Genomic DNA, 16,018 nt, shown 5'->3' on the forward strand with positions numbered 1-16,018 from the left:
AATAATTGGATCTGCCACAACATGTCTTAACTGCGTACGATTACAAACTTAAAGTAAAAACACTCTTTCTCCGCTTATGGAATTTGTAGTATTGCTTTCACCACATTCCCGTAAATACCATTTTGATTCACTCTGTACGAAAATATGAGAGTTCTCAAAAGTGAATGGCTGCATTAGCATAGCAGTTCCAAAACATAGTTGTCACAAGACATACTATTCAAAATGAATACCTTGTTATAGAGTTTGTTTTCTTAATCCTGAAGAAATGTGTAGTTGTTTTAGTGATGCTGGGTAGTTTTAATGATCGTTAGTAAAATCGTTTTGTATTTTTCTAGGTCAAAAGATCTGGTGATTGCAGACTTTGGCTGCGGTGATGCTAAACTAGCAAAGTCGTTGCCGAACAAAGTACATTCTTTTGACCTTGTTGCTCTTAATGATGCAGTTACCGTGTGTGACATGGCTCACACTCCTCTACAAGATGCTACGGTAGATGTAGCTGTATTTTGTTTATCGTTAATGGGAACTGACTTGGCTGATTATCTAATAGAAGCAAATCGAGTGCTGAAGATCGGGTAAGACACCTATATTGATATTTTCGTGTAGATAAATCATTGTAGTGTATTAAGAATATGCTTGTGAACGCATAAATATGCGTCACTACTAGAGCAAACCAAAAACATACTTAGGATAACATTTTAGACATATGGTTGCTACCCTGAACTTGATTTTGGTTATCTCAAGATCCAGATAAACCTAAAATAATAATTAAAAAAAAAAATAAAATAAAATAAAGCATAAGCAGTTCTTGTTCTACTTACGATAAGGTTTTTTATTTATTTTTTATTTTTTTAAAGCTTGTTGATTTCTGTGCACAATGTTAGTGATTATAATGTTTATGTATGCCAATAGTAGCATTTCCTATATACTTCATAAATCTTTAAGATGATGGAATAAATTATACAAAACGAGATGATGATTTTTTTAAATGATGCATTACGATTTTAGGACAGCTTTTAGAATGAAATAAATATACCCCTGAACGTGAAGGAATTATTGTAATCAAGATTACATTTACAAAGGACGCTCGAAAATCAAGAATTACATTCAAGAAGAACTTTTCTAATAGTAGGATTCTGACCATGAAATTTTGAATGCATCTTTATGTATACTTGTCCAAAATATATTTACGCGCCTGAATTTTCCTAAATTTCGTAAAATAGCAATTTTGGCAACAATACATTCAAAGGAGGGAGAGTTGCAGTAGTGAAGCATTCCCAATTCATCTTGCTGTTTGAAATATTCACCTCGTATTTTGCTACTTTCAGAACAAAATATTACCTTAGGAAAAGCATAGAACTTGTTGTGGTTAAATAGAACACATACGCTATTCAACCAAAACAAAAATTAAAAAAATAAATAAATAAATAAATAAATCGTAAAAGACAAGGAGGGTTACTAAGGAGTTCCTTCGCTGTCAGTACAACTGAAAAATAATTTTACAGTTGTTTCGATAGCCGTGCATGTTAAATATCCGTCCTTGTGCCCCCTTAAAAAAGAAAATTTTCATCCCTCGCAAGGATGATTTTTCTCCCTGAAACTTTTCAAATTTCTATGAACATAGAAACAAGGCTCATTTTGTAGTCAAAAGTATTGCACTTAGGAACATATCTTGTTAAGGAGATTGCTTTACCAAAACTTCGTTACATATTTACCCTGTCCATGTGTCTCCATTTGTGAGACAAAAAAATCTCATAGACTATCTAATAGATTTCTACCAAATTTTGTCAAGATGTAGAAGATCAAAAGTTAGGAATAAAGAGAGTGTCTGCTGATACTGGAATTTAATTTTGATACTGGAAATACTGGAATTTTGATCACACACTGGAAAAATCATGAAACTGGTAATTTGTCAGCAATATTTTTTTTGTAATTGTTTTAATAATCTTAGAAACAATTTTGTATCCATTGAGATTGTAAATTTTCCAAAGCAAGAGTTGTATACATTTTGTAATTAGACATTTAAAGCAATGGGTGGAGTGCAGGGCTGTGAGGGGAATTGGGAGGCCCTTTAAAAAAATCGTCGCTGCGCCTCAAAGAACCGCTGTGTGTTAAAACCACAACTTTTAAGGAGAAGCAAAAAGCATTCCAAACTTAAAATTTTGCCAAATGTACACGGAAACACTTGAAAAATATAGTAAAATTGGTTCTGCGTATATTATGCATTGGACATTGTAGCTTGCTTCAACAATATTATATTACTATTTTTGTGTTTACGTAGCACATGTCGGTTTATCTTTTTGCACCTTTATAAGTACATTGAGGATCCATACGTACATGATGAGAACTTGAAGATTTTAATTTCAATCTATTATTTTTTTCATTGTTGTGGCGAAACAATTGAATATTCACTTACCACATTATAAGGGACGCTGCCTGACATCTTTCAGGTTTATTTGCACGGCATAACTCATTTTCGACAAAAACGTCACATAGCGGTTCTTCGAGGCGCAGCGACGAAATGTTAAAAAATCATTGTATTTAAAAAAAAGTCAAGGCTAAGTAAATTTATTAAAAATAAAATATTATTTTGATGGTAAAACAATTACAAACCTGGAATCACCATCAAGAGGGTGATTATTCCTAAAGAACTTTTAAAAAATCATTGTATTAGGTACTGGAATTTTGCTGATAGTTATACTGAATATACTGGAAATATACTGAGATTTTGAAAATTAAACTTAGTAGACACCCTGAATAAAGTTCGCTTACAGAGGTTAATATGTAATCCGGAAGTGATAAAAGTTTTTACTTAATTACTATAGAACAAAAACGGTAATAAATATGTAAAGGTGGTTTTCTGCAATCGATTACCCATTCCAAGAATACATTCCATCTATATCATTTTCTGCATACTAAAACCGGAAGCGGTAGATATCCACTAGAACTTCCGTTTTCAGTATTGATCTACACATATCAAAAATGATAAGAGGTAGAGAGAAACGTTTTCTTTATTTTTTTTAAGGGTCTTCAGTACAGCGAAATTAAATTACCGCTAATTTTAGATTTTTTCTCTAATATCTAAAACACAAATAAAAATATTCAAAAAGCAGAAACGTAGTGAACTAGACCATATGATTTTGCATGTGATACCATTATCACAACTCATTTATCTGCTTTCGATTTGCAACTGTAGATAGATTTAGCACTTTTGCGGGTTCTGTATAGCGGCATACCAAAAGCAGATAGGTGAATTGAGGTAAAGGTATCACATTCAAAATCATATTGTCTAGTTCACTACATTTCTGCTTTTTTGAATATGTTTATTTGTTTTGAAGATATTACAGAAAAACTCTAAAATTAGCGGTAGTTTAATTTCGGTGTAGTGAATACCCTTTATTTAAAAATTAAAAAAAAAAAAAAAACTATGACGAAAAGTTCCATTGTTTTCAGGTTAAACCCTTTTTGGTCAGATAAACAGTACAGGCGATTATAAAAACAGTAATAGTGGTAATGGTAGTAATTAGTCAATTTCTTAGAAATCCGTTATAGAGTTTAATACTTTCTAGTTCAATCAGTGCTATTAATTGTGACAACTTAAATTAATCAGTTCATTTTTTTTCCCCTTCAATGTGCAAGTAAGCTACGTTGCGTATGCTGAAACAACGGTAGACTTCCAAATAATAAGTTCTAGTATTAAAACCGAAAGTGGTAGATCTATAATTTTCGGTTGCAATAGAGGGATAAGGTTGAAGATGAAACCTGTTCTTCAGAAGCTGAATCCATATGAAAGCACTCTCTACAGTTTTTGATCGAAGAGGATCAGAATTGAAACCAGAAGTTATGTAGGTTTCTATTGCTTCCAGTTTCTCTATAAAGATACAGGTGGAAATATAACTTATTCCTACGATACTAAATCCATATAATGGGACTACTACTAGCTGTATCCTATCGTGTTTCTTCATGGCGATCAGTATGAAAAAAAAAGCAAAAAAATTGTTTGAATAGAGGAATAAAAATGAAGATATTCTGTTTTGACAATAATGAACTACTTCTAGTAGTAATTGGAGGCGTTATTTTGGCTGATAATGATTTCCTGATAGTGATTTGGCCACGGTTGTTCAGTGGTAGAGCGTTCACTTCTGGGTTCGATCCCAGCCCCTTGCAAATGAACTTTGTGGTGGACAAACAGCGTGTGCGTGGGTTTTCTCGGGGTTCATCCGTTTCCTCCTACTTTCTTCATTCTACCATTTCTTTCATTACTCATCATCACCGTCTCCTTTAGCCTAACCGACATAATCGTGGGACGTAAAACTCAAAGATTTCATTTCATTTCATTTTGAGTTTTTCGGGCGATTTTCTCAGAAACGTCTCGAGCGATTTTGTTCATATTTCATAAATACTATATACGCCCGTATAATATCCGCGCTCGTGTAATGTCGGGCCTCCGTTTTACGGGAAGTACAGAAAGAAAAATATTTACACATGTAATGTGGTGTATTTACGCGCGGAAAGTGCAAAGTCATTTTCCACCTTTGGGCCTTCACAACTCCCAAACCCTCCAACATTGACAAAATACAATTACACCACTGCATTCGTGAGCTCGAGCTAGTGTTATTTAATATTCCACATGTCCCCCTTCCCATTTTAAAAAAATTCTGCTTGAATTCAAGATGAAACATGCACCCCAAAGTTGCAGCCTCTCACCCAATACCAGCTGCCATACTCACTTTTCATTTGTTTCCTTCCGACTTCAAATTAGAAGGGTGTTCATGGACTTTTGACTCACCCTGTATATATATACGTGAGTAGCGTTCATTATTTTCTAAGCCTAAAGATGACGCAATAATTGTGTGGGAGCTAAACTCGGTGAAACGATTGCATTGTCTATGCTTAGTATAAAAACAAGAATAGAAGTTGCTGCATTTATCGTTCAGTTTTAGTAAGAAGCGAAACATTGATATCCAGCGATGTATAAAGAAGCTGTACGACAATGCTGCTGTGCACACAACCGCTGTTTTCAAAGCTGCTATTCAGCAGTGCGGATTCAGGCTTCTTCCCTATCCACCCTATGAAATGATATATATTTCATTATCACTTGTACTTTTCATTTTAACTCATTCTAAAATTCTGACATTACTATTAGTAAACCTTACACATTGAATTACAAATTTGACTATAATATTTCTGTTTCAGTGGTCTTCTGAAAATAGTTGAAGTTGAGAGCAGATTTAAAGATGTCTCTATCTTCATCAAGAATATGAAACAATATGGCTTCACCAATACGTGGAAAGATTTTTCACATAATCTGTTCTACCTAATGGACTTCAAGAAAGATCAAGATGTGAAAACGAAGAAAAAACTGCCACCATTAGAACTTAAACCGTGTATTTACAAAAAGAGATGAATGTTTGCTATTGCAAAACATAAACTATTTTTTATCTTACTTCATGATTAATAGTGTAATATACAGTGTACAGTTATTTATTTGATGAAAATGAGATGGTATGCAGTGAGGATTTTTTTACATAAAAAAGATCGATCCAAATATTGCCGATCGGTTTATATAATTAATATATCTCGCATTTATTTATTTTTTAAATTTTTGCTCAAGGTGTTATGTAATATGTTTATCTCGTAACTTAGAAGAAGATATTATTTACACTAGGACAAAAGTTATTTTCACTATAGGATTTTATTGATATTGAAATATGTTTGTGTAAGAAGAGAGTGAAGAAGAACACTAATGTTGTAGTATAAAGTTTTTGTTCGTCGTTCGTCAACGTATGTATGCAACTTAGTGCAAAATTCCTTGTGGATTTTACTTTGTTGTAACTACTTGAGTTTTGTGCACTTTTCTGGAGTCATCCAAGGTAATGGAAAGACGATAAAATGTAAGAGCATCAAGGATGTAAGATTGAGTATACTACCAAAACTAACAGTTTCATCATAAGGTTGCTTCCCTCTTCTGAGTTCTTTTTTAAAACTCAGTTATGCTGTTATGTGTGATCTTTGTTCATTGGCCGTTACCAAGACACTAGGGAAGATGCTAAAACTAGTCATTTCTTGATTATTCACAGAACCTGGAAAAATTGTAATTAAAATGAGTAGCTATATTCCAGTGTGTCATGAATTCAATGGAATATTCTTGCCATGGTTTTGCGTGTATATATTCCGAACGTAGATAAAAAAATACGTGATTGTCATTATTTGTAGTTGCCTTCGCAGTGTCATTAAAGTATTAAAGCTACAAAGAAGTAACACTTGGTCGTGTAGTCTTGGCCAACTAAGAGCATTGTGCTCTAAAAGACATCCTCACTGCAAGGAAATTTTCCCATAAAGAAGCTGAAACTCCCAATGACCTTAATAATAATCCTAACCCTGGTTACTATCGTAGTTCTGTACTGTACTGTAATAGTCTGAGCAGTGAGAGTTGCTGGACTGAAACACCTTATGGTATATGTTCTTTTACATTGATACTACTGTTTTTCTTCCTGTTAGGGTACAAAGATTAGACTATCTTATTACAGTTTGTCCCAAGAATAGATATTTTATAATAAGTTACATAGTAAATCGTTTTAATTATAAAAATAGTTAGTCTGAAGTCTATAGCATGTTTGTTATTTCCATTATTGCCATTTGAAAAATCATGTATGTCATATGGTGGGTTTTTAACAGATTTCTGCCATAATGAACTCACATTGCTAAAAACTTTTGCAGAAATATTTGAAGATGTGAAGGATTTCTCTTTTCTAGTCTAGCAATTATGAATAAAATGGATTTTCCAGTAATTAAAATTCGTACTAATAATGCGTTAAGTCCTGTTAAAAAAACATAATATTCTTATAAAACTTTTTTGCATCTGTTCTATATTTTTACGAGGGCTTGATATGTACTACTCCAAACTGTTGAAGCATATTCAACTTTTAATCAAATAATTTATACAATTAATAAATTTACAGAGTTCTTTAAATATTGACCTTGATGAAATATATAGATACGATGTTAGTCGTTTTCCATTCTGAAATGTTTGTAATAATTATAATTCCTGTAATCTTCAGCTTTCACCTCTAATACATGTCTAGCACCAATGATCTACCTGATTTTGTTTGCATGTTGTGTTAAAAGTATAAGGCCTGTAGTACTGAAACACATAACGTGAATAGAAAAATCTCGCTTAGTTTCATTTCAGATCTGGTGAGAGACCTTAGTTCACTAGCTAACCGCTAAGTGAGTACTTTTAAGAAATGGCGCCGAAAGAAGAGGGGTACATCCTTGAGTTCCATACAAGGCATTTCTTTTCAATATTTCTCAAGAAAGCACCAAATGAAAAGAGAATACGTGATTGTCATTCTAAATTCACAACAAATGGATATCTTTGTAAAAAGAAGTTCATGGGACGCCGATCTGTTTCCGACGATTGATGTCTTTGATTAGGTAGCCTTTCTGGTCCTGATCTGACCCTTGTGATTTTTCTCCCGGTTAGTCTTGATAATCTGAATAATCGAATCCGAGCGGCTGTATGTAGAGTTGACCAGAATACGTGTGTGGAAGAAGTTGCAGTACCGTGCTGACGTGTACCGCTTGACTAAGGGAGAGCATATCCAGCACTTGTAGCTGAAACTTGGCGAGTTTTTTCTTTTAATGCTGTATGTCAATACTCTACGCTTTATACTTTAAACATAACACCAAGCGAAATCAGAGAGATCATTTCTGCTCGTCCTGAGTAATGTACTACGATAACTAATGTTTTGTAAACTATGAGCGCCTAAACGTAAGCGCCATGCAAGTAGTGGAAGTCAAAAACAGAAAGAATAAACAAGAAATATAAATATGTTACATTATATTAGTGATATCAATGTTACATTTACCAGGATGAGTGAAATCTGAATTAAATTACTCACTTAGCAAAACAATACGTTTAATGAACGTGTAACAGTTTCGCCAACTATCCACTTGGCGTCATCAGATACTATCAGTGATAGTGTCTAATGAAGCCAAATGGATAGTTGGCAAAACTGTTAAACGTTAATTTTTTTTTTTTTTTTTAAACAATAAACGTATTGTTTTGCTCAGTGAGTAGTTTAATTCAGATTTAAATCTATTAAAAGCAAAGCTTGTAGAATAGAAAATATTACAGGATGAGTGAAAAATATTAACAAAATATAACATTAACGTATTAATAAAGTTTGTGCTCACCTAAGTATCCATTTCCGTAAGTGTTTCAGCTTCCGGCTTGTCGCTTTCTTCAGGAATTTTACTTCGCTTAGAGAACCACAGTACCGGTAACATTCCTACACCATAAATTATTATCAAAGATCTCGTCTTACTCTGAATTTACTTCTTTACTTTTAAAAGAAAACTCTGAAGGGTTAATGGTACAGTCAAAAATAATATTAAGTATAGGTTGGAGCTAGCTATCAATTCTTATACCTCCAACTTATACTTAATATTGTTTCTGACCGTACAGTGATCCTAATTTTGTTTCGTTCTTCAGTTGTGTTATCCTTTTTCACTAAGTTCAAATTCAGGGATCCCTCGTTGATTTTGTTAACATAGAATTCTTTCCTCCAGTCTGTCAAATTGATTTGCCGAATCAGTTTGGTAATCTTAATGCATGTTTTGTAGAACAAAAGATAGTAGTCAAAACCATTGTAAAGAATTAATCTTTGCTCATAGCTCCAAAATTAATCATCAGATCCATTATAATATAGAGCTAGTGTAATTATATATACATAATTCTTAATAAATTTATTAACTCTCGCACATAAATTCCTTTCTTATTTCCTAATATTTACTCACCACACCCAATATTCTATGTTTATTTTTCACTCACGTTGGTTATCTATAATATTATATCACTAATATGACATAACATTCAGGTATGCTTTTCGTTTCATGGCACTTACGCATAGGCATACATAAAAAAACAAATTATTACGTATAGCACCCTAATGTACATATCAGTATGTGTTGTGCATTTCGATTTTTTCTTCTTTCTTAAACCATGACAGTAATAATTGTTATTAAGTTTTGGAAAGAAAAGAAGAAAAATGTATGAACTGTGAGATGATTTGGTAAGAAAAGTGGAAAGTAAGACGCTCATATATCTTATTTTTGAAAGGTATAAATGTTTAGTCTTATCGGAAGGATGAAGTGTCAAATCCTGTAAATTAGCTATTTAATTTTATTTATTTATTTTTAAGACACCAGTGTGTAATATTTTTTCTATACTAAGTTTCTTGAAAATATAAAACGTATATATATAACAAGATAATTTATAAAATAATGTACTTTTGTGAAGCAATAATTTCTACTTTGCAGTTAGGGAGAAAATAAATGATTCATGTAAAGATGAATATTTTAGGACTTAATGTTAAAAAAAAATGTTCATTTATACATCTCTTTATGTGTTAATAGAGCACTATGAAATTAAGGAATATTTTATAATTTCAATGGTTATGACTCGTAATCTTATTAAAATGTATGCTCAACTACAATTTTGTGTCCTTATTGGTAGATACATTATTTTATTCTTGAATTTGTTGATAAAGAAATATACAGTATTTTTCTTTGATAATAACTAAGATACATTGGTCATATGCAGGCACACCGACGCAATGGATTATTTCATGAAGTGGATATGACCATTCTTTTAACATTTATCTTGTACTTCTCTCAGTGATGAGTTTTTCCTAAGGAGCAGTGCCTGTAGAGACTGAACCGCTTAACTATTTCTTACGGTACTTCAAACCTGCTTATGACTTTTGTGCAGAGTGCTTTTCTCCTCCACACTATCTTTAGTTTGGTATCAGATACGACTACGTTTGCGGCGAGTTTCAGCTCTTCGAAAACATATACAAGTCACATTTTATCTTACGTCATAATAACTTACGTAAAACAGGTTGAATCCTTTAAGTGATTGGTGTTGGAATGAACGTAGATGTTTTCGTAGTTAAGAGGCTGAATACGCAAACTCACTGGATGTGGGGATTACTTTCTTCATATTGAGTACACTTGAGTTTTCACTTCTTCGGAAGCTGATAAGATTCCTCCACGTAATATCACGTGCCAAAATATGTCGTATTACTTATTTTGGAATAGAATTAAATTATCGTTAATAAAATTAATAAAGCAATAATAGAATTGAATCCCTGAGTGGAAAAACAGTACTAGTAAATTATTTCAATAAGAAAATTATGTTATTACACTGACGTTCATTTTAGAATTGTGTAATAGCTTGGAAACTGTTGTACCAACTCATAGGAATGCGTTCTATGCGTCCAGCAATTATTTCTGACGTTAAATATAAGGAATTATTTTGGTACTTGTACTGTTCTTCCACTCACCGATTCAATTACAATAACTATTACATAACCAATGAAATTTGATGAAAATAATTCATACAACGAGATTCAAACCCGGGTCTGCCACTTGATAGTTTCGTGCGTTATCATTACGCCACAAATTCTTTATGCAAAGGTGACAAACAACTACAGTCGCACCACTATACCAACCGTCGTTCAATCACGTAGCAGTAGTCTAAAGCCGGTTATACATCATCATATATTCTATCAAATATTTCATCAAAGTTGGATTTGAACGTGTACGATACCAAATTGTATGCAACTTTTGTGTAAGTTACAACGTTTGATACAGCTGTTCTAAAATAAAACATGTTCAATTCCTATCCAACATTGCATCAAAGAAAACAAACGTAAATCACTGTACGCTGGCGCTAAACGTAGACATGGGATGCTTATTGATGCCTACAAGCAGTATCCTATTTTGTATAACTATAAACGTAAAGATATTACAATAAATACAAGCACAAAGAAGACTTAGAAAAAAATGTGGCTTAGATTGGGCTGGCAAAGCCAGAGACTACAGGTTGGTGAGTGTTTACATTTCACATGCATGCTTCATATTTGTAATTGCTCGTTTATTTTAAGATTTACGATTTAAACAGCGTATTTTTAAATAACTGCCTCAAGAGAGTACTGCGTTGCACTCTATGCCTACCAACAAATGTAACAATTGAATGAAGAAATGCAAACAAATGAGCAACAAAATTAAGTTTTGTATTTGATCGTTTATAGTACGTGTAAAAGTTTTAGGCAACTTATATAACCAAATGGCTATCAAAGATAAATTTGATACATTTGATGGACCATGTATAATGAGCTTAAAGCAGAAGACAGCGTCACACAGCGCATTTGTCGTTGGCTACAGATGATATAATGTCCTTGAAAGTAATCGGTTCTTGCCACGTCACACCAATGAGCAAAAGTCATACAGTTGGGGAATTTCAGTAGTGTGCACTCAATTGCAACACAGCATTAACTCTAGGTGCTTCCAAGTCAGTGAAGATAAACAGGTGGGTTGGTTCAGACGGAGAATAACAGTGGTGTAAGCATAGTTAGGAAATATATACGTTTGAGTTCCGTGTGATACCCTGAGTTCTCTCGAAACCTTAATAACACAACTGATACTATTCAAGGAATTCAAAAACATCGTGTCATTTCTCCTCCTTAAGTAGAAGTTAGGCTGAAATACCTTTGTAAAGTAGATCGGGACCAACCTCGAAAACCGGTGAGGTAGCCTCAACTTGAGCGTTTTGAGATAGTTTCGTCTTTGAATAAGGTCAATGTAACTTGTTTGTGAGTTGAGCGAAGAAATGATGAGTAACTCGTTGAAGCGTCCTTCAGTGTCACCTAAGGAACATATTTTCATACAGGTCTTAGTATCTCATTGTCTAGTTTTACATGAAAAGTAGCTAATAAATAATATACCTTTGCCAAGCAGTCCTATTGGTTCAAATTAATTAGGAGGCGTGTCTTACTTCATATAATATTATAAGTAATTAAATAATTACATTTGAAAAGATGGAATTAAAAATTATCATATCTAAATGGATTGTTGTTCAAATAATAATAACCATGAAATTAATTATTTAAGTATGGATACGGCTATGTATAAGAAAAAAAATAATTTTGTTAAGAATTTTAGGTAGTTTTTAGATTAAATTAGGAATAAATGGTGTCAAGTTGAAGTTCGTATGATATCCGATTGGCGTTGAAAAGAATCGGTGGTGATGTAACTATTAGTTTACAGTAATGAAAACATTTGAATGTTCTCGACGAAATTTAATTAGATTTATATACACATTCGGGTTTGTACTATTATGGAATACAAACGTCTATATTTCAGAAACCTGGGTCCGCGGTGGCTCAGTGGTAGAGCGTTCACCTCTGGTGCATGGGGTCTCGGGTTCAAACCCTGCTCCCGCCAAGTGAACTTTGTGGTGGACAAACACCGTGTGCGTGGGTTTTCTCGGAGTTCTCCCGTTTCCTCCCACTTTCTTCATTCCACCATTTCATTCATTTCTCATAATCACCGTCTCCTTTAGCCTTACCGGCCTAACCGTGTGACGTAAAACTCAGGTTTCATTTCATTTCAGAAACCTGTATATATATTTAACATCACACATAAAGGAATCGAGAAAAACATATTTAAATATGTATGCTGATATTCTAATGAACATAACTTTCCTGGACAAGATTTTTGACTCCTATTATAGTAACGATCGAAAACTCTAGAAAACGTAAAGAAAATGAAATGAAATCTGTAAGATTTTCGTCCCACGGTTATGTCGGCTGGGCTAATGTGACTAAAAGGAGACTTTGACGATGAGAAATGAAGAGAGAAAACGGAAGAGCCCCGAGAAACCCACCCACACGGTGTTTATCCACCACAAAATTCACATGGCGCGAGCTGGAATCAAACCAAGAACCCCATGCACCAGAGGTGAACACACTACCACTGAGCCACCGCGCCTCTACTTATTGTGAAGATTTCTGGAAATTTCGTATACAAAGAATACTAAAACCCATGCTTTTAAAAGAATCATTTGTTTCATTACGCATCTGTCCGCCTGCAGCCAAGTTTGAAAAATGAAATATTTACGCGGCTCTTTACTGACAAAAAATGTTTTTTGATATGTGTAAAAGTAGGAATTTGCAACAAAAACCAGAAGGGTAGGGTATGCGATTGATAAATTTATTTGACTACAATTATTCACTAGCTAAATAACCGTTTTGTTTCACTGAAAGGAACTGTTTTCTCATCGGAAGAAAAACGTAAGAGGAAAATTGTGTTAAAAATCACTTAATAATAATTTAATCACAACAACACTACTTATCCTTACGTATAAAAAGTATACCTTTTGAAAAAAAATTCTGGTAAAAGAAAGAGCGATTCAACTTAGACCTTTATGCCCCACGGTACATCTAGACAGACAAATAAAACCCTTCTATTTGCTCGCTTTCTTTAAAGAGAACAACGAAATCAGCCCTTTACGCTGCTACCTAATTATATTCCTGGTTTTTAATATGTATGAATATGACAATACGATGATCAAACTGGCAGCTCAATATAAGTAATTCAATAGATTCTCTAATACGCAGGTTCTAAAGATACTTCTTGCTGTTTCTAAACCTTCAAGCCGAAAAATCCAAGATCAATTCCTGGCGGATAGTTCATAGTCTCAATGTTGAAACGAGACCTTAAAAGTCTTAACAAGTCATAGTCAAGTATACCTATAGTCCCTGGGGTATACGTTTTGAGCATGAGAGACCCTCAGTACGATTCCCAGGAGCTCTTGTGATAGGGACCCCTGTCATATAATCTCGGTGGTACAAGACTAAACTTCACACACTTCATACTAGAATACTCTCAAGTCCATCGATCATATGGTTAGTGTTAATTCTCGACGTTAGAGACCGGGCTACGATTCTTGTTAGAACCCCACGTAACTATCAATTCCATGTGTGTAATAGCCTCTTTAGTCAAAAAAAAAAGTACACTAACCTCAAATCTATTTCTAAAACAGCTTCTCTGGTGTACATGAATAACATACCTAACCATGCAAAAAATTCAATAACTTTAAAGCAAAATTACAAGACGATAAACTCAAATATAGAAACACCTACGTTGCTTTCCTCTCACAAGGAGACTTACGGAAGTGTCACTCACCGATCTGAATGAAATTTTGCACACTTGTAGAATATCAAAAAATAATCGACACTTATTTTTTATTTCGGCAATGGGAAGATTTAATGGTAGAAACCATCCTTTGAATGTTAGGAGTGGTCTCCAAGCATAGACAAAAAACAATCATTTAATATAGAAGAAAGCATACTGCCAGAGGGGTTTTAGAATAACTGATTCAGAATCGGACGTCAAAATTACAAAATTCAAAATGACGGATCTAATATAGTGATTACAATTACAAAATATCCTCTGGTTTGAAATTCTCTGCAGTTAATCAAGAACAATCATAGTTGACAGGGGTTACTACGAGAATGTTGCAGACTGATTTGAAACCCTTTTATTTTGCTTGATTAAAGTGAGTCTATACAACTCTCCCTATTCGGGGTGCTTATGTATAGTGAGTCCCCTCGCCTCTCTGTCAGAACGTAACATATTCTCAATTGTTATAATTACGAATTTATTGAGAAAACGCTTCACAGTAATGATATTTCGTAAAAAAGCGTGTGATACATAAAAATTGTTTACATCATGCCCATCTTATTACAGCAATAACTGACAAATCGCAAAATGCAGCATAATCTTTTTCCAAATAACTGTTTTTGTATCACGTATATCTAATAAGATTTGCAACTCTGGGAGAAGAAAACTAATTATAAATCAGTGATTTGGATCTAAATTACATTATTACGAAAATGTTTTATGTTATAGTTGTAGAAGACAATATCGGTAAAACATCTCAAGAAGTTTTTCCACAACCAAAGACGAACACATCAAGAGGCTGAATCCTACCAGTTGTTAGTGCAGAATGGTTTCTATTTTGAAGTACTCTTTTGTTCGTAAAATAGGTTGAAAAGTTAATGGATTGTGACCATTCCACGAATCTAATAAGAAAATGGACTTAACATTAGGCATTGGTAGAGAAACCTCTTGAAACCATGATATCACATGACCTGATGTTAATGTTCCCGAATTTGATGCTTTTTCAAGGACATTTTCAGATTGAAAGAGATTGTTTTGGACTATAGGGTCAAATGTTCCATTCTTTTCCTGCAAAATAATTAACAACGGTCATAAAAACACCATTTTCGGAAATTAAAGGCTGTATGGTGTAACTATGAGTCATAGATTTATTAACTGTGGCACCCTTTCTACTATTTGTGTCCCTGTAAACGCTATAGTGAGAGGTGCAAAGATTCACTTTAATCAAGCATCCAATTAAATTAGGGATGGCCGGAACCGGTTCCTGGTGGAACCGGTTTCGGCTCTAAACGGGTCCAGTTCCGGAATCGGGTTTTCGGATCCAGATCTGGACCCGGTTCCTAAGATCCGGTCACAGAACCGGGTTTCCGGATCCAGATCGAACCGGTTCTGAAAACCGATCTCCAAGAACCGGTTTCTCGCGAAACCGGAACTTTGCCAATCCCTAATTAAAATAAGTACAAAAATTGGTTTCAAGTTGATCTGCAACCTATACGCAGTAATCTCTGCCAACTATCATATAATTGTTCTTGGCTAACTGCAGGGAATTTTAAACCAGAAGACATTACAATTACTATACACTGTAATTTTGTAATTACAATCACTATAATGATCCGCCATTTTGAATTTTGTAATTTTGACGTCATCTGTCCTAAAACCCCTGATGTTTGCTGAATCAGCTGTCCTAAAAACCTCTGGCACCCTCATAAACTTCTAAATTAAATGATTGTTTTCAGTCCACCCTTAAATGCTTGGAGACCACCCCAAACGTTCAAAAGGTGGTTTTCACCCTTAAATCTTCACCATTGCTGAAGAAAAAAAAAACGTGTCGATTATTTTTTTATGCTCTACAAGTGTGCAAAGTTTCATTCAAATCGGTGAGTGATACTTCCGTAAGTGTCCTTGTCAGTAAACAATATAATTCAGTAGATATCTCCCAATTCAACACGAATTAGTTGTTTGTTTCACACTATAATCACATCCTGATTGT

The 16,018-nt window shown here is 33.9% G+C and overlaps 1 protein-coding gene across 1 annotated transcript in view; it reads left to right on the plus strand.

Moving 5' to 3' along the window:
• The window catches only part of LOC145670224 (uncharacterized), a 51,554-nt gene extending 42,057 nt beyond the window's left edge, over positions 1–9,497 (plus strand). The window contains exons 6-7 of the mRNA XM_081738603.1: positions 336–572; positions 5,194–9,497. Coding sequence (XP_081594729.1) covers positions 336–572; positions 5,194–5,404 — 448 coding nt within the window. The 3' untranslated portion in view covers positions 5,405–9,497. The remainder of the gene's footprint in view (positions 1–335; positions 573–5,193) is intronic.
• The last annotated feature ends 6,521 nt before the right edge of the window (positions 9,498–16,018 follow it).

This window comes from Thermobia domestica, chromosome 14, assembly GCF_964235325.1.
Source record: "Thermobia domestica chromosome 14, izTheDome1.hap1.1, whole genome shotgun sequence".
NCBI classification, from domain to species: domain Eukaryota; kingdom Metazoa; phylum Arthropoda; class Insecta; order Zygentoma; family Lepismatidae; genus Thermobia; species Thermobia domestica.